The 18,444-nt window shown below is 39.9% G+C and overlaps 1 protein-coding gene across 5 annotated transcripts in view; it reads left to right on the top strand.

Annotated features, from left to right (window-relative positions):
* The window catches only part of ITGA2 (integrin subunit alpha 2), an 80,383-nt gene that overhangs the window by 8,636 nt on the left and 53,303 nt on the right, over window positions 1-18,444 (top strand). For 4 of the 5 annotated variants that reach the window (XM_042451768.1, XM_042451767.1, XM_042451769.1 and 1 more), the window contains exon 2: window positions 12,313-12,436. In XM_042451768.1, the coding sequence (XP_042307702.1) occupies window positions 12,313-12,436 (124 nt within the window). Of the gene's footprint in view, window positions 1-12,312; window positions 12,437-15,574; window positions 15,710-18,444 lie in introns of those variants that run through there. The other variant, XM_042451770.1, reaches the window with a different exon arrangement.

Here is an 18,444-nt window from a genome sequence, read left to right as displayed (position 1 = left end):
AATTGATGCTTGTACTATGTGCTTCTACAAAATTATTTATACTATAGACGCAGTGATTTACATTGATTTTCCTTTGAGATTTATCAGTTAGCCCTTTGACAAGACCATTTGCTTCTGCATCTAAACTTCTAGAACATAGAAAAGGCAGTCTGAGGTAGTAAATGTTACCCCTTAATGTTATAATAAATTTGTTTGACACCTAGAAGCTTATCTTTAAAGCTTTGTAATCAAAATAATCCACATCTGTGACCCTGCATTCTGCTTGTTACTAGCCAGATACAAATGCACCAGCAAGATTCAATTGCAGAAGCTTTATGGGAGCATTCCATTTCATTTATGGTCCTTCACTCTCTCTTCCACATGGCCTCCATAATCCCACCTTCCTGCCCTATGATCTATCTAGAGCAGCTTTCAGTTTCTATTATTTTTATTTTCACCCATTGCAATGCAATGAATTTTTAAAAAATATAAAAGAAAAGAAAAATAGACTGTTTGGGAATAGGAAAGGAGAAGAGAGAGAGAATCATGCTCACTGATGTAGGTAACTACCAGCATGTTGGAACTGCTGCAGAAGGGACCTATCACATAGAAGGTACTAATGGAAAAGGTGCAATTTTGGAGACATTGACAGGTTTTACCCATCAATGAAAAGATGTGTTCACAACAACTGGAATGTGCAGCCGCAGGAGGACAACAGACATCATGTGCTAGTACCACGTAAGAGTATGTTTATGCTATTGGAATTCTGCTTTCTGCTCTTCATGGCCAGTGTAAGTCTATAACTAATAATAATATAATAATAATAATTATTTGTGTTTCCCCGCCTCTCCCAAAGGATCGAAGCGGGTTACAGACTACTAAAATCATAATCATAGAATGCAATACAAATACACTATAAAAACACAAAATGGTCATCTATACAAACAAGTCATAAAATACAACAATCCAACAGCATCCCACATCCAGGGGTAAGACAGAATTCACTGTCGGCAGGCATATTGGTCATGTAGACATCACTCCTCGGGGGGAACGCTTGGCAAAAGAGTACGGTTTTCAATCTCTTTTAAAATGTTTCCAAAGAGGTCATGAGGCAGAGCTCCTCCGGAAGGCTGTTCCAGTCCGCGGGGCTGTTATTGTAAAGGCCCTTTGGGAAGAGGAGACGTATATTCCATAAGTTTTTCCAGATGTTCTGTGTGCAGGGCGGATTATATAGGGAGATGCAGTCCTTCAGTAACTCAGGCCCAAGCCATGTAGCTTTATAGGTGATAACCAACACCTTGTATTGTGCCCGGAAGCGAATATGCAGCCAGTGCAGAGCTTTCAGCTTAGGTAGTATATCAGGGGCAATCTTTTTGAGCCAGGGGCCGGGTTGCTGTCCCTCAGACAACTGGGGGGCCGAAGCCAAAAAATAAATAATTAAATAATTTTTTAAAAATTTAAATATATAAATAAACCAGGACAAATGTAGGACAAAATTTTCAAATGGAAGACACTTTTTTTAAAAAATGGAGGACACGCGAAAAAATTTGCTGATTTTTTAAAAAAATGTTAATATAAATGCATGTTTCTGAGGCTTCTATAGACAATTGCCCCCCAAAGGCCCCGGCGGCAATCGGCGGCAGGACTGGGCTGGGGCCGGTCCCAAGGCCTCGCCGGGCCGCATCCGGCCCGCGGGCCGCAGGTTGCCTACCCCTGTATTATATGGTCAAACCTAGATGCACCGGTGACCGCTGCCATATTTTGTACTAACTGAAGCTTCTGGACTTGGTACAAGGGTAGCCCCATGTAGAGCACATTACAGAAATCTAAGTGAGAGGTTACTAAAGCGTGTACCACTGTTTCAAGGTCCCTTTGGCCCAGGTAGGGTCGCAGTTGGTGTATCAGCCGAAGCTGGTACCAAGCACTCCTGGCCGTCACATCTACTTGAGATGTCAACTGCAGGGACGAATCCAGAAGTACTCCTAAACTGCGAACTTCATCCTTTAGGGGAAGTGTGACCCTGTCCAGGATAGGGAACCTATCACGAGTACTTCCATTTTCTCTGGATTCAATCTGAGTTTGTTTTCCCTCATCCATAGGGTTGCTATATCCTGCCTGTGGGCGGGACTTTCCCAGTTTTGGCCGGATCCGCACGGTCCCGCCCCGGGTTGCCCCCGCCCCCGGGATTTCCCCCGCCCCCGGGCTTTGTTGCAAAGTCTGCAACAGCGGTGGCGGGGGAAAGAGAGGCCTGTGTAGGCCTCTCTCCTTTGGCGGGGGGCTTCCCTCCCCTCTTTGGCTCCGCCGGAGCTGAGGGAGGGAAAGAAGCCTTGCCGAGGCCAGACTTCTTTCCCTGCCTGGGCTCCGCCACCGAGAACGGAGCCCAGGCGGGGAAAGAAAGCCTCTCCTCAGCGAGGATTCTTTCCCCGCCTGGACTCTGCTGGCAGGGACGGAGCCCAGGCGGGGGAAAAAAGCCTCCCTGAGGGGAGGATTCCTTCCCCGCCTGGCCCCCTCCCCTCCTGACCGGGCCCGAGGAGCAGCTTCAGTGAGGCTCCTTCGCCCTGCCTGTTCCCCTCTGCATTTATATTAACATTTTTTAAAAATCACCCATTTTTCCATGTCCTACATTTAAAAAAATGTGTCCTACATTTTAAAATTTTGTCCTACATTTGTCCCGGTTTGGAGGTCCTGACTTATGGCAACCCTACTCATCCAGCCCTTTACCGACTCCAGGCAGGCATTCAGAGGAGAGACACCATCCTTAGTCATTACATCAGTTGGAGACACAGAGAAACATATTTGTGTGTCATCAGCGTACTGATGAAGAACCTCAGATGAATACTTCAAAAGACACTACAGCAGTTCTACCTTTTCCTCTTTAAGAGATCTGTTTTAGTCTTTGAAAAAGTAGAACTTGAACCTATTGAATCAAATTACAATAAAGGAGATTCTAAATAGACATTGGGAAGAACTTCCTGATACTGTTTACAGCAGAATGGTCTCTCCCCCCCCCCCCAATAAACATGGTGGACTCTCTTTTCTTGCACATTTTAAAGCAAGAATTTAAAATCCCTTGAGTCCTAGTTTTAGGGAAAAATTATTGGGGGGGGGTTATAAATAAAGTTAATAATAATAAATACATCTTAGGTTAGTTTAGTGGTATATTTGCAGGGAGTTGAACTAGATAGTCTTTGGGGTCTTGCTGGTCATCGGCTGTAATAATAAATATCTTATTTTTCATTGGGGTCAATTCAACTCTACAATTATATGAGAAGTAGGAAAGTTACATTATAAGCTCATGACATTTGGTTCCTGATCAAATCCTGTGTTTGAGGTGGAATGATTTTGCAAAACAAAAGCTTCATGTGGAAGCTCCCTAAATAATCAGGACAAAGCAAGAGATCATTGTATTAGTGAGACAATAGGACAAGTTTTACAAATTTCATTCAGGGAAAATGTAAAGGAGAGGAAGTACTCTATATTTTATATGCTGCATTTTCTTGGCATATAGGCAGTTACTTTCAGATTTCTTCAGTTCTTATTGCTGCATACACATATAAATACAAATTCATGTCTGCAATATTAACCAAGTGATTCAAAGCAATTAATTGTGGTGCAGTGGAAGGGGAGGGATGGGAGATGGACGTATGAGTTTGTTTTTATTTTTATTCAGAAGGCCAGACCAAGCCGTTAGCACTCCTAAAAGTCTCGAACGTTCACAATTCACTGTTGTCATTTTCGCTTACTCAGTTCAAAGTTCCCTTTGTTTGGCTCTGTGCAGGCTTGTCCCCGTTTCCATGGTTACCATGTTAAAATGCAGACAGGACACAAGCTGCATTCCGATCAGAGTTGTTCATGAAGCTCCTCCATCCCTGCCACCAGCATATGTTTGATTGTTTTAGGGCAGCAGTACTCAAACTTTTCCTTTTTCATGGACCATTGAAAATTGCTGGTGATCTTGGCAGACCACTTCAAAAACCGTATTTGTTCTGCAAATCAAAGCAAATTCTTAACTCATATCATGTTTTTGCTGTGTGCTACAGCCACTTAAATGTTATGGAATAGAAGCAGCACTTTCTTAATCTTTCTTAATGTATTTCTTAATGTATGTACTTCTACTGTGATAAAGTTTGTCTCAGTCTCATGTGCCCCTACAGTCTGATTCTATGCATATTTACCCCCCAAAAGTGAATCGTTTGACTCATGCCTAGAACATGGAAGGCCACCTACAGCTATCAGCCTAGTTTCATGCAACCATGGACCTTCTTTTTGGCAGACCTGATTTTTATAGATGGTAACGATAGTATTTGTACTGAGAGAGAGATGGGGAGACAGAGAGAAGAATGATGACTTGAGGCAGCAGAGAAACAGTGACAGCAGTCTGTGCAATTCTGCAAACTGCATCTATCTTTTGTTCTGGTCCTGCCCATTTTGGCTTTGAATTTGCTTGCAGATTAACCCTTAGGAAATATTGCTATGACGGGGGAGGGGGGACCAACCCCTTCACCCCATGAGAGTGTCCTTTCATTTTACGTCACAGAGTACTATCATAGGCATCTGTGGTCAAATTTGTTTTTGAATACTTTTATGGTCTAGGTTTGTGGACATAGCAGTGCATGTGGTTCTCACAACTCATCTTTAAAATTTATTAATAAGCCGTAATATTATAAAATAAAACACTTTGCTTGCTTGCTTCATTACAAAATATATTAGAGAAATATTGTGGAGAGGTATAGTTGTATAAATTAGGGTTACCTTCTGGATGGTGATGTTGCCACTGCTTCAAGAACAGCATCAGGCCACTCATTTGACCACAGGAAGATGCATGTGACACAAACTTTTTTTTTAAAAAAGTTATCATCAAGAAACATATGACATTTTTGGTTGTATTGTTATTTCTGGAATTGACATTTACATTTCACTTAAACATTTCTTTCTTCAGAAGAGATCTAATTTGGTAAAGTCTTTAATGTTGATAGCTGGATTGGAAGGAATCCAAAATATTAAAATATTTTTAAAAAATACCGTTTAAAACTAAAAAAATATATAGAGCCATTATTCTCTTTCAGCTACTGAGTAAACTGGCTTGGCCTGACCACCCCCCCCCCCCCCCCAAAAAAAACCCAGGGAAACCTCATTTACCCATGCTCTGTTTGTTGGCAGAATGGACCGCCTTCTCCCCATAGAGCTGATGCTCAGAAAAGCAGGGTGAGGGAGGGGAAGGTAAGTTTGTGGCAAGTGTCACAATTGTGACTGAGTAGAAATCACAGATTTTAATCAGTTGGAACAGAGGGGCCAAGTAAAGCAGTTTCCAACCAACCACTTTAAAGACAGAGTGTTTAAATGATGCATGCCTCCACTGTGGGCGGAAACTGCACTGAAGCCACTCTCCAGGGCTAAAAACTGGAGCAAACAGAATCCAGGATATTTCTGCTCAAGGCAGAAGATGCGTATCTTTCCCCATGGATATAAACAACCTAACATGAGAGCGAGCTGTGGCAAAGCAAAAAATGAAAGTGCAACAACTCCAATGGATTTAATCACAGTATACACAAACCAGACACTCCAACAGGGGGGCATGTAGGGGGGCCTCCATGATTGTGCTTTGCCATATATCACTCACACATTGATGCCTTTTACAAGCAGAGCATTGCACATGCGACTGTGTGGCCAATCAAAGGTGCAGCCATGCAATGGGGTGGCATGTAGGGAGATGCAGGAGATACTTGGTAGTTGCCAGTAATGTATTTGTGTGATGGTGCATATGTATGATGGGGAGGCAACAAAAAATTACCCAGTTGCACGACTTCATACTGCACTGTGCAGTTAGCCCATGCGTATTTGGCTCATTTTCAGAATGAGGCATGTAGGAAATGGGGGTTTGACTGATTATGGGGAAAAGCTGCTTTTTCCTGCTTGTCTAGTTCAGCCTTCAGTTACCTAAATTTATTCATCCATAATTTCTCTGTATTGATCCCAGAATCTTCAGTGGCAAAATTATGCTTTTTTTTTTGTATAATACTTCCCTTTGGGGCTTGTAGGAATTATTGTTTCTGTGCCATTACCAGAGCGTAAAGGCATTCTTCCACAAGGAGTACCTGTGATAATTTTCCCTGTTCCATTGCCAAGTATAAACATGTGGCTCCTCACCACTTTGCCTATTCTGTCTGTGACTCCTTTGATGTATGGTAGAAATACGTGGACACTTTCACCATTTGGAGCCATGCAGAAGAAGATCTGACTATGTTCCTGAACCATCTGAACAACATCCACCCCAACATCCAATTCACTATGGAAAAAGAAAAGGAAGGAACACTGCCATTCTTGGATGTCTTAGTCATCCGTAAACCAAACCAAGGTTTGGGTCACACAGTATACAAAAAACCCACACATACAGACTGATACCTGCACAAGAACTCCAACCATCACCCAGAACAAAAAAGAAGCACAGTCAAAACACTGGTAGACAGAGCAAAATGCATCTGTGAACCACACTTCTTGGAAGACGAACTGAAGCAACAGACAGAATAGGCAAAGTGGTGAGGAAGCACAACATGCAAATGGTTTACAAACCAACGAAGAAAATCCAGCAAATGCTTCGCTCAGCCAAGGACCAGAGAGACCCTCTCACAGCCGCAGGAGTTTACCGCATACCATGAAGCTGCAGACAAGACTACATAGGGACCACCAAACGCAGTGTGCAAACCAGAATCAAGGAACATGAGAGGCACTGCAGACTGGGCCAGCCAGAAAAATCAGCAGTAGCAGAACATGCCACAAACCATCCTGGGCATAAAATACTGGACCATGAAGTTCTGGACCATGCCAACCACTGCTATGTCAGGATGCACAGGGAAGCCATGGAAATCCACAAACACCTGGACAATTTCAACAGGAAAAAAGGAAACCCTTAAAGTAAACAAGGTTTGGCTACCAGTCCCGAAAAATAGCAAGATGAAGACTCAACAAATGCAAATGAGAAATCTCCCAGGGTCAGGGGTTTCCCAGCAGACAATGAGCAGTAATCAAGTAGACATCAATTCTCTTGTGTAGACCCTCACACCCTGAGGACTGCAATTAGCAACAAACATATACATGCAAATCACTCCTGCCTTTCCAGGTCACACAATATATATAGCCAAGTCCTTTCCAGGCAAACATTCTCTGAAGATGCCAGTCACAGATGCTGGCGAAACGTCAGAAAGAAACTCTGCTAGAACATGGCCACATAGCCCGAAAAACCCACAAAAAACTATAATATACTTTGCTTCAGAAATGTGCACAGTACAAAACCAATTATAAAGCATGCCTGAATTCATGCACACATTTTAATGTAGTGAATGGCCAAAAATATACAAAATTGAAAAGTGTGCATAAACATGCTTTAATTAATGCAGAAAATGCATATATCTCGCTTAGATTTCTGTAATGCACTCTACATGGGGCAACCCTTGTACCAAGCCCGGAAGTTTCAGCTAGTACAGAATATGGCAGCCAGATTGGTCACCGGTGCATCCAGGTTTCACCATATAACACCTATTCTGAAAGATATGCACTAGCTGTCTATTCGCTTCCAAGCACAATACAAGGTGTTGGTTATTACCTATAAAGCCCTACATGGCTTGGGCCTGAGTTACTTGAGGGTCCGCATCTCCCCATATAATCCAGAACTTGGTGGAAATCCCAATTTCTAAATATGTTGCTACATCCCAGATGGCCTTCTCAGTAGCGGCCCCACAAATCTGGAACAGTCTTTCCGAGGAGCTCCGCCTTATCACCCCCTGGAAACATTTAAAAAGAGTCCTAAAACCATCCTCTTCTGTCAAGCCTTCCCCTCTGGAAAATGAAGTTATGTATTTTGATCCCATAGACTCTCTGCCTCACCCTATTGAATGTCTGTTTTAGATTTGTATAGTGTATATTGTGTTACTGGTTTTTATCTATTTTTATGATGTATTTGTAACTGTGTAAACTGCTTTGATCTTTTAGAAAAGCGGTATACTGTATAAATAAAATTTATTATTTATTATTATTATATAGAAGTCTGCTTCCTACTTGAACTTACATGCTTGTCATGAAATGAAAAATATATACATTAATACAAGATGTTACAAGCAATTATCACCCCTCCCCCCCCCCCGAAAAACTGGTATACTTTGCATTTCAGCAATATATGACAGGTTAAGTCTCTTAAACAGAATTCTGAAATCCAAAATAGTAAAAAACAAAAAAAAACAAACCACCATGGGTGGCTGAGAGAGTGACACCTTTGCTTTTTGATGGCTCAGTGTACACAAACTTTGTTTCATACACAAAATTATTTCCAATATTGTATAAAACATTTACCTTGTGGCTATGTGTACAAGGTGTCTATGGAACACATGAATTTTGTTTTTAGACTTGGATCCCATCTCCAAGATACCTCATTATGTACATGTATGCAAATACAGGTATTCAAAAATCCAAACCAATCTGAAATTCAAAACACCTCTGATCTGAAGCATTTTGTATAAGGGTGACTCAACCTGTATTTGACAGTTATAGGAGCTTATCACACTCTAAATAATGTGACATCCCTGATGGGATGCAGTCACTTTTTGGGTTAACAGCAGGTATTATTGTAGTGAAATTGCCACACCTGCCACCAGGCGACGACATCCTGAGTCCCAGCCACACTCAGCCAGCTGCTTTACAAAAACAGGAGCTTACCATTTTTGCAAAGCAGCTGGCTGAGTGTGGCTGGGAACTGAGATGCAGCTGGGTTCCAGTTGGTCAGTGGCGGCGGCAGCAATTTTACATGCGATAATGCCCACTTATATCCCCAAACGCAACTATCCGGTTGGGGATATGTCGCATTATTTCTAATGTGATAATCTCCACAGTCTTACAGTAGCCATTTACAAATGTATCTGCCAACAGTTTTCAAGTGTGGAGTATATCTGTTCAGGTTTCTAGTTAGACAACTGTGCTCTTTTGGGATACTCTTCCACCACATCTCTGGTTTTGTGACCTCTTCCCCCTGCAACAGCTTGTTTCACTATTACTATATAGAAAGTATAAGTCCTTGGAAAAACACTTATAGGAACATAACTGTAACTTGTTCATAGTACTATCAAAAATCATAGCTAGTAGTCTGCTCTAGGCAATTGCCCTGAGTTGGCATTCTATGAATGTAACTTAACAACAACAACAACAACAAAAGGGTGGTGGAGGAGAGGCCTTGCCATTCATTCACTAAAAATAGTAGGAAGCAAACTTAGCTATTCCATTCTTGCTATATTCAGTACAGATTCTGGATATGTTTTCCTGCTTGCTGCAGTTTAATTGAAAAGTACCAACTGGAAAAGGTCATAGTTTGCCTTTTTGAATGACAGCACAAAATATTTGCCAATTAAATTAAAAAGATTAGCAGAATTCTAAATAATCTGCAGAGAACAGTACAGTACATCTTTGAATCAGTACTTTTATTTAATCAGTTTGCAAGGAACAAATCTGCTGTCGTTGTAACTAATTTTAGAAAATGTAACTGGGTCTTTGTTTTGTCATTTATGTGTAGTGAATACTCTTCTAATGACGCAAAAATCTTAAAATTTATTTATGGACCTGCATTTAATTAATATTAGGTATAGGGATTCTTGGGTTTGTACATACAGGTTGAGCATCTATTATCTAGAAATCTGAAATCTGTAGTACTCCAAAATCCAAAATTGTCCACATGGGTGGCTAAAATGACACCTTGCTTTCTGATTATTCAGTGTACCCAAACTTTGTTTCATGCACAAAATTAGTAAAAATATTGTGTATAAAATGAGCTTCAGGCTAATGTGCACAAGGCATTTACAAATATAAATGAATTTCATGTTTAGACTTGGGTCCCATCTCCAAGACGTGTTGTTATGTATATGCAAATATTCCAAAATCTCCAAAAATCCAAAATCTAAAACACTTCTGGACCCCAGACATTTTGGATGAGGGAGACTCAACCTGTATTATAATGGCAGGCTGAGTAGTTTTTAAAATCTAGATTCTTACTGTGTTTCTTAGATTCCATTCTGCCAAACAAACCAGGGTGTTGTTGTTTTTAGCCAAATACAAACCAGTTAGAAGCCATCATTTGGCTTGTTTAAGCCTCCATACTACTGGCCCATTTGTTGAACTGTAAAGGTAACTCTTCCCAGTCCTAGCAAAAACTCATAGCTGAAGATTTCTAATAGCATAATGCCAGTCATGACTTCTAATAGCATTATGTCAGTCTTTGTTGAGTAAGTTACATCTTCAGTCGAGACTATTATACACACCACAGCCTTGACTTGTCTGGGAATCACATACATGCTTGATTAACCCAAGGCGTTTTTATCTGCAGATAGTCTGTGTCCTGATTAAGAAGGTCCCCATTTCCCACAACAGAAATTGTTTTGTCCTTGGCAACACTAAATGGTGCAGTAGTTTTTCCTCTTTCCTTTCTTATTTTTTAACTTTCATGAATTCATTTTTGGACATTGAGCATAGCTTGAATTAATCGGCACATAAACTGTGAGTGTTATGTGCATGTACTGTGCATCTTAAAAGTCACCCCTTCTAAAGAAACAAACAGACCAGATGTATTTACAGTGAGTGAAAAGTAGCTGTCTGGGCTTCTGGTTTGACCCCTGCAGTTCCGGACAGGATCATAAGGGGTGTTTCCACAGATGTTTTTAAAGACCTTTACTGTAATCAGGCCCTTGTATCTACAACATCAGTAGAAGGTCCGTAAATGCTTGTGACTGATGCAAAAAGGAGTATTTGTAAAATTCCTAAATTATTACATCTGTTTGTACTCTTCCTCCTACACAGTTCCAGGCCAGCAATTCATGACACAGGAAGTCATTTTTGTAGATATTTAACTTTATTCAATATATTAGTTCACTCCTTAGCAATGTTTCGAAAAGGCCATCTTTTATTGCTATGTTTTAATTTATTAGCTATTATACTTCCTGTAAGTGTTTTGAATAATGGTTAATAAGTATATTTGTGTGTGTACATAGAATCATAGAATTTTAGAGTTGGAAAAGACCACAAGGGCCATCCTGTCCAACCCCCTGCCATGCAGGAACTCTCAATCAAAGCATCCCCAACAGATGGCCACCCAGCCTTTGTTTAAAGACCTCCAGGGAAGGAGACTCTACATGTGTGTATGTGCCAGCATTGCTATTAATAATAGTAGTTATATAGAAAGGCTAAACTGAATTCTTAGCAACAGGCTGAAACAGAACAAGAAGAAAGTGACTTAAATTTTACAGCTGGACTCTCCAATGTGGCATCCAATAGTCTCCATTGCTCCCAGTGATGCCACCTGTGGTGGCACTAAGGTTGACAGTTCAGGACTGATCCAGGCCCTGACATTTTCTGGCCCAAACTTGAAACCTAGGGACACCCCCTTCCAATGCCATTGAATGTTATGCATTAAGCAGCAACCACTGCTGCTCCTAGCTTGTTAGTAAAGGACACACAGAGACATAATGTACTTTCCTGTTTGGAAATTAAAGGGAAAATCTTAGCTACAGCATCTCTTCCCAGATCAAAGGTTTTCACAGCTGGCATCCATAGTTTTTGGTGGGTTTTTCAGGCTATGAGGCTGTGTTCTAGAAATCTATTCCTGATATTTTGCCAGCAACTGGCTGGCATCTTCAGAGAATGCTGGCATGGAAGAGAGTGGGGGATATATTCTGTTGGTTGAGAGGAAGTGATTTACATATTAATCTGTTGCCATTCAACAACAGAACAATGCACAGATCTGAAGATGCACACTTGTCTCCCACCTGGAGATGACCTATGAAAACTGGAGATTCAGTACTACACTGTCTCAGCCTCAGAGGAAGGCAAACCCTCTCTAAAGAAATCTTGCCAACAAAACCCCATGATAGGTTTGCCTTGGGATCACCATAAGTCAGAAATGACTTGAAGGCAAACAATGACAGCACTGCTTTTTTTTTGGCACTACCAGCTTAAAAAAAATTAAGTAGCAGGTGACTGAAAAGATTTGATTTGAAATTTCAGAAAGCAGCCAGCAATTTGTGGAGGCAATATTAAGCTAGCATGACCCCATTGTATGGCAACAATTTTCAGACCATTCTGCTCTATCCTAAGAATTAGAAACAATTTTTTAAAAATGAAACTGAGATGCTGAATTCTGATATAGCTGCAGCTGTTATACTTGTGTGGCGCCACTGTGGGAATGTGGAATATACTCAAACTATCATGGCATATAAATCATATACTGAGTGGAAGTGGTATGTAGAAAGGGAATAATGCATCAACTTCTTAATTGATTTTTATGATATTACTTCCTCTTAACAGGTATTTATCAGAACTGCTGTGAAGCCTACAATGTTGGGCTCCAAGGAGCAAAAGTATTTTCTGGCCCCTCGAGTGAGCAATTTGGATATACAGTTCAACAGCTTTTAAATGAAGATGGCAAATGGTAAGCATTCTTCACTTAGTTCTCCACTAAGTTCTTCACTTAGAGCTAATTCAAAAGATGCCTAGGTTGTAGCTATGAAGCTTTGTTTAAATGTCCTCTTAAGTAATAAACTGTGTCTTTGACTTTTGTGGATTTGATTAATATATTCGGTCTAGGAATCTCTATCTAGGAATCTCTAGGAATCTCACAACTTGGCTGTAGGTAGGGAATAAAATTAAAATTGGCTAAACTTCTTTGGGATGCAGATAGGTTTGTAGTAGCTAACTTTCCAAGTAAAGGTATAATTAATGAATGAACTATTGTAATCATTAATTAATAATAAATAATAATAAATATTATTAATATTAATTCTATCCTCCTCCTCCGCAGCCCGGCTCTTTCCCAGGAGAAAGCTCCTCTATGGAGGAGGCTGGGAGTGTGTGTATTCACTCATCCTCATCCTCCATAGCCCAGCTCTTTCCTGGGAGAAAGCCTTAAAGTCCTTGCAGGCCACCCAGAATCCTTTGGCGAGCTGCAAGTGGCCCATGTGCCATATTCTGTGCAGGCCTGCTCTAGTGTAACTCTCTGCCAGAGGTCATGCTGGAGGACATAGAGATTACAAGAGAAGATGTCTCTAGGAAATTGTTGGTCCCCCAGCACAGCACTGTGGTCAACCTCTAACAGACGTTGACTATAGACCTGTGCTGGAGGACCTAAAGATTTCTAGAGAGGTGTTCTCACAGGTTACCCCCCCCCCTTTTAAAAATAAATAAATAAATCAGTTTTTCCACTTTCACAAGAGTCTTGCACCCCTAACCCAAGTAAATATGGAGGGCCCACTGTATTGTTAAGAGAATCACAAGATATTCTATTTCTGTTTTAGATTTCTAGTTTGTTCCCCCACCAAAAGTCTTGTGATTTAAAGGGAGGCTTTGAAACTATAAAGTAATAACTAAATAATAAAATACAATAACACAATACAATAACAGCTCAAAATACAAAGTAAAATAAATAGACTAGTGTAAAATAACAGAAAAGAAATTTGGACGAATGATCACTGGGTGACATTGGACCAATACTGGCATTTCAGTCTGATCTATCTCACACAGTTATTATTATGTGAATAAAGTGGATGCGGGGAATCAGATACACTGCCTTCAGCTCAGAGAACGAAAGGCAGGATATATGAAGGAGGGAGGAATACTGTGATATAAAAAACAGAGCTGTCAAGGAATATGTGTTTTAATTCAGACTTTCATGGATGTCTACCTCCCAAGATCAGTGCAGACCTTATGCTAAGTAAGCTTTAGCTTTAAGGCACAGGCAACAATCTGCAAGATCATGTATACTTCCTTTCCCAAGCACTTCCTCTAGTTTGGATGAATTCTCCTTATCCTCCCTGTTAATCCAAAACCTCATAATGTTGTCGGATTTGGTCATGTTATTTGTTCTGATGTTTCTGTAAACCAGTCTGAGCATCATTTACCATGGGAAACTGGAACACAGATGTGGCAGTAGTGATGATGCCAGGTGATGTGGTGGTGGTGGTGGTGGTGGTGGTGGTGGTGGTGATGATGATGATGATGATGATGATGATAAAGAATTTGAAGCCCTAAAGTTATTTGACACTAGGATGATTTGGATGAGATGGTGATAGCCTGTTCCCTTTTTTTTAACTCACTTCAAAAAGATGGCTAGTGTAGCACCTACATAGTCCTAACACCAGTGATCTTTACCTGGGTTCCAGGTATCACTTCCAAGGTTGCTTGAGGACCTCTGCTCTCTCCACCTCACAACCAAGTAGTTACACTGTGTACTGGATGTTGCTCTTTACATCTTGGGTTCATATACTGCCACAGCTGATTGAGCAATTGCTCCTGTGTTCTCCTGTCCTCTCCCCAGCCATTATAGAACTGAAAGGTTGCAAATCTCTGATTCACCACTTCTGCTGAGAATTTCTTGATAGCCTACCCGAATCTCTGCTATCCAAGATCAAAGCAAGTCATCCGATAAGTAAATCAAGGACAGATTAACAGTTGTTGAGAATCCAAAATCCACAAAATAGTGACACCTTTATTGGACCAACCAAAATGTAAAACAAAGTAAAACAGTTTCTAAAAAATTAACTACATTTGGCATGTTTTACCAAAATGACACCTAAAAAAGTTTCCTACTACAAAAATATGGAGGGTTTCTGTATAAATTCAGTGCTCTCTGTCTAACGGAGGAGTTTGTAGCTTTACAAAGGATAGAGGCAATTTGGATCTCAAGAGGAACATCTCTTTTTGCCTTGCAAATATATTTTATTCCTGAAATACCCACATAGCCAGAAGAAGGAGGGCCCTGCCTGCATGAAGGTCCCTCCATGTCTCATGAACTGAGAACAGCTACAAAATTAAAAAATTAAGGCTTGTGAATAACATTATCATAATTTCTTCTCCTCCTGTATGGTTTTTAACTCTTTGCCTGATCAAGAAGCCAGTGGGCTTTCAAAAGCTTGCAGTATGTATTTTGTACATTTTCTTTAGGCCAATAAAAGTATCACTGTTTTGTGGATTTTGGATACAGAATTTTTACATTTTGTTTTGGTGCAAAAGCCAGTAAACATCTGTTCCTTTTTCTCTTGAGGAACTAAGCTGTATTTAGATTTGTTGTTGTTGTCTGCCTTCAAGTAGGGTGACTTGCCTTATAGTGACCCTGTCATGCTGCCTTGGAACTGCAAAGCTGAAGGGTAGCCTATACTGTCTACTGCCATTGGCTATAAGAGAAAAGATATCTGCAAAAGAAAGACTGCTAGCTACTGTGGATTGCCCAAGGTTCAGAATCCTAAAAGTGAAAGCAGTCCTAAAGAGCAGGCAGCCTTTCCTCCTGTTGATACAGTAAGTCTGCTGCTATAGCACTCAATGTCCATCCAGCCACTTCTAAAAAACACTATCAAAGGAGAGTCTGCCACTTCCAGGACAGCCTCTTGTTTTGTTGAACATCTTGGGATATTCTGACATTGAGCTATTAGATTTAATGTTAACTTTGGGCTGCACCCATTTCTGTCTTGATCGGTGTCATTGTATTTGTTTCTGCAAATAATACTTGTTGTACTTTGGTCTGCTCCCTCCCACAGTCTGGTGTGTTTGTAACTGTGTTTGTATAGTTTTGTGCTTCCGACAATTCAAGTCCCTTACAAGAAAGCGATTCATTGGGAGGATGTTTAGAAAGCTGTCTAATAATTTTTCATTTCAGTACTTACATTTAGTCACAGTATTGTGCAAGATAGAGCGAACGCAATTAGAATGCACAGTAAGGCAATTGTATATGCAATTTATATATAAACTCTGTGTGTGAGTGTGTGACACAGAGAGACAGATGATGCAACTAGGAGGAAGTGGAAGAATTTTGGAATGATTCATTGTCCTTGGTTTCTGAAATTATGTTGATTTTATGTAGATTTTACTGTTCTGTACAGACAAGGAAACTATGAAAATGAGTTTCATAGAAGGAAATCTTCCATATTGCTTCAATATCTCTCTGGAAATGTTTACGCAAAGTTTCTTCTGGGTTTTTTTCACTTTCTCTTTTTAAATACTGTATTTTGAAAACAAAATATAAACAAAGGATGTGGATCTTTACTGTTTGAATTTTCACATGCAAGAAAGATGTTGTTTTTTAAACCTCCCAGCTGGGTGAGATAGTGTGTGTGTTTGTGTGTGTGTGTGTTTTATGATTTCTCACATGTAGGAACCTTTTGGCAAAAAATATATATGTTTGCACAAAAAGTGTAAAAAAGACAGAGAATGTTTTTTGTGCAGATGTTGCCAGAAAATCCTCAAATGCATGGGGGGAGGGGAAATCACATGACAATTGGCTGTTTTCTTTTACGTCTCTAAATATATGGAAATTCATTTTATCAAGCATGAACAAAGAGTTTTCATTGTATTCCTAATATAACCTAATATAAATATCTTTTAGAATCCCAATCTATTACTGCAGTCATTATTCAATATATGGTAGAATTCAAAGACATAGACATGTTAGTCTGAAAAATCAAAATGCAAAGGGATCTTGCTGCAGCTTTCAGACTAACTGAAAGATAGAATTTGGTAGCATGAGCTTTCATAGACTTCAGCCTACTTCCTCAGAAGCATCTCTTATCTTCCTCTGTTGGTTTTAAGAGATACTATCAAACTGGTGATCAGGTTATTAGTGGGAACAAGATATTAATGGGAGAGAATGCTCACTTAGTAGCATGTGCGAACCACCAGAAAGGAATCCTGAAATGAAATCCTACTCTCCGCAATACTAGGCCTAGAGCATTGTTCCATAACTATAATAAACATTTCAAAGCATGCATATAGTAGGTGTAGAAAGTGACAGCATATTTCCACCACATGTGCCCCAAGTATTTTAACTTTATATTATTGCCTCACTCATTACATGCTCATTGCAGTAAGTGCCAGACAAAACTACCCACTGTGTTGAATAAAATTTCAGCTTTCTGTTAGTTGCAAATAACTGTGCATAGAAGTTTCCAGGAGACACAGGATGTGGTAAGTGTTGGAAAGGAAGAAGGCACTAAGCAATTACAAATTTAAAATAACCTAATAGGAAACAAAAGTATTACTTATTATCTGAGCACTGATCTTTTCTTGGCAATTTTGACTTTGACTGTCTGCATGTTCAGTATACTGCAGTTACCTTCCATAGACAAAACCCACCATTACAGAATGACTCAGGACATTTAATTATATCACTTATGTGACCGATTTAGAATAACAATACAGTACTCTGAATTTACTTGAGATATTTTCTGTGTGGTAATAGGCAATCTGTTCTATAAACACATGCAGAAATTTGCTTACCTCTCAGGAATTGTTTTTAAAAAGCAAGAACTTGTTATTTGTATATTTGAATGTTTACGGTAATTTGAAATATCAAAATAACTTACCATAATAGTATATGTTGGCCTACAAGCAGAAAAGCTAGTACTGGTGGAATAGAATTTTCCTTCCCCTCAAAGCACCCTGAAAACCCCCCAAATCTGCTCCAGAGCATTGCGGGATTCTTGAAAGCAGATTGGAGGCACGGGGGGGGGGGGGGGAGAAACATACATTTGCATGAGCTTATGTATCACTCTTTCTTTTTAAATTGTTGTTGTTGCACCTTTAAGTCACTTCTGACAATCCTTTCACAGGATTCTTGGTAAGATTTTTTTAGAGAGTTGCCTTTGACTCCCTCTGAGGCTGAGACAGTGTGGCTTGCCTGAAACAGGGTTTCAAGTGGTCTCCAGTGTCATAGTTCAATATTCAAGCCACTGCACCATGCTGGCTCTCCTGTTTTAAATATGACTTTCTTAACTCCAGAACCAATATTTAATTTAATTAGATGCATTTCTTAGTTACAATTTAAGTCTTCCCAAGGCAGTTTATAATATAAAACTGGCTTTGGTTTGCATCCCATTCATATGATTCTGTGTATCTAACTCGCAGAAACTCAGGTGTAGTGACATGATTATGGGCACCTGCTTCTGTGCCTAGGATTAGGCTTTTAGGACATACCTGTGTTATGAAATAACAGGAAAAGTTTATTGGGAAGAACAAGGAGAGCATCACTGTACCAAAAAACTAAATCCTGACCATGTTGATTGCTGTACAGTACACAGTCATTTCTGTGTAGGCTGGTGACTGTCACATACAGGGTTTTTTTCTGTGGTTTCTCTGACAATCTGGGCAAACTTATACCATCTATGTGAAAGATGGCAAAGAATCACACCATAAATCATAACCATAAGATATTTTATGAGTAAGATATTTTACTTATTAAGATATCTCATTGACATACCTATACTCATAACATCAGAATCATTATTTATTTACTTTTATTTATTTATGGTATTTTTACCCTGCCCTTCAGCCCTAAAGGCTATCAATATAGTAGTTGTCAATACCTAGTACAACCCAAAGACTGGAGAGCAAACTGTTGAGTTCAGAATTGCAGTCTATGCTTCTATGTCAAGAATCAACCTGAGCTTGTTTCCT

Source organism: Sceloporus undulatus, chromosome 2 (genome assembly GCF_019175285.1).
Source record: "Sceloporus undulatus isolate JIND9_A2432 ecotype Alabama chromosome 2, SceUnd_v1.1, whole genome shotgun sequence".
NCBI classification, from domain to species: domain Eukaryota; kingdom Metazoa; phylum Chordata; class Lepidosauria; order Squamata; family Phrynosomatidae; genus Sceloporus; species Sceloporus undulatus.
Note: the sequence above shows the minus strand (reverse complement) of the source record. Positions and strands in the feature narration are given on the sequence as shown.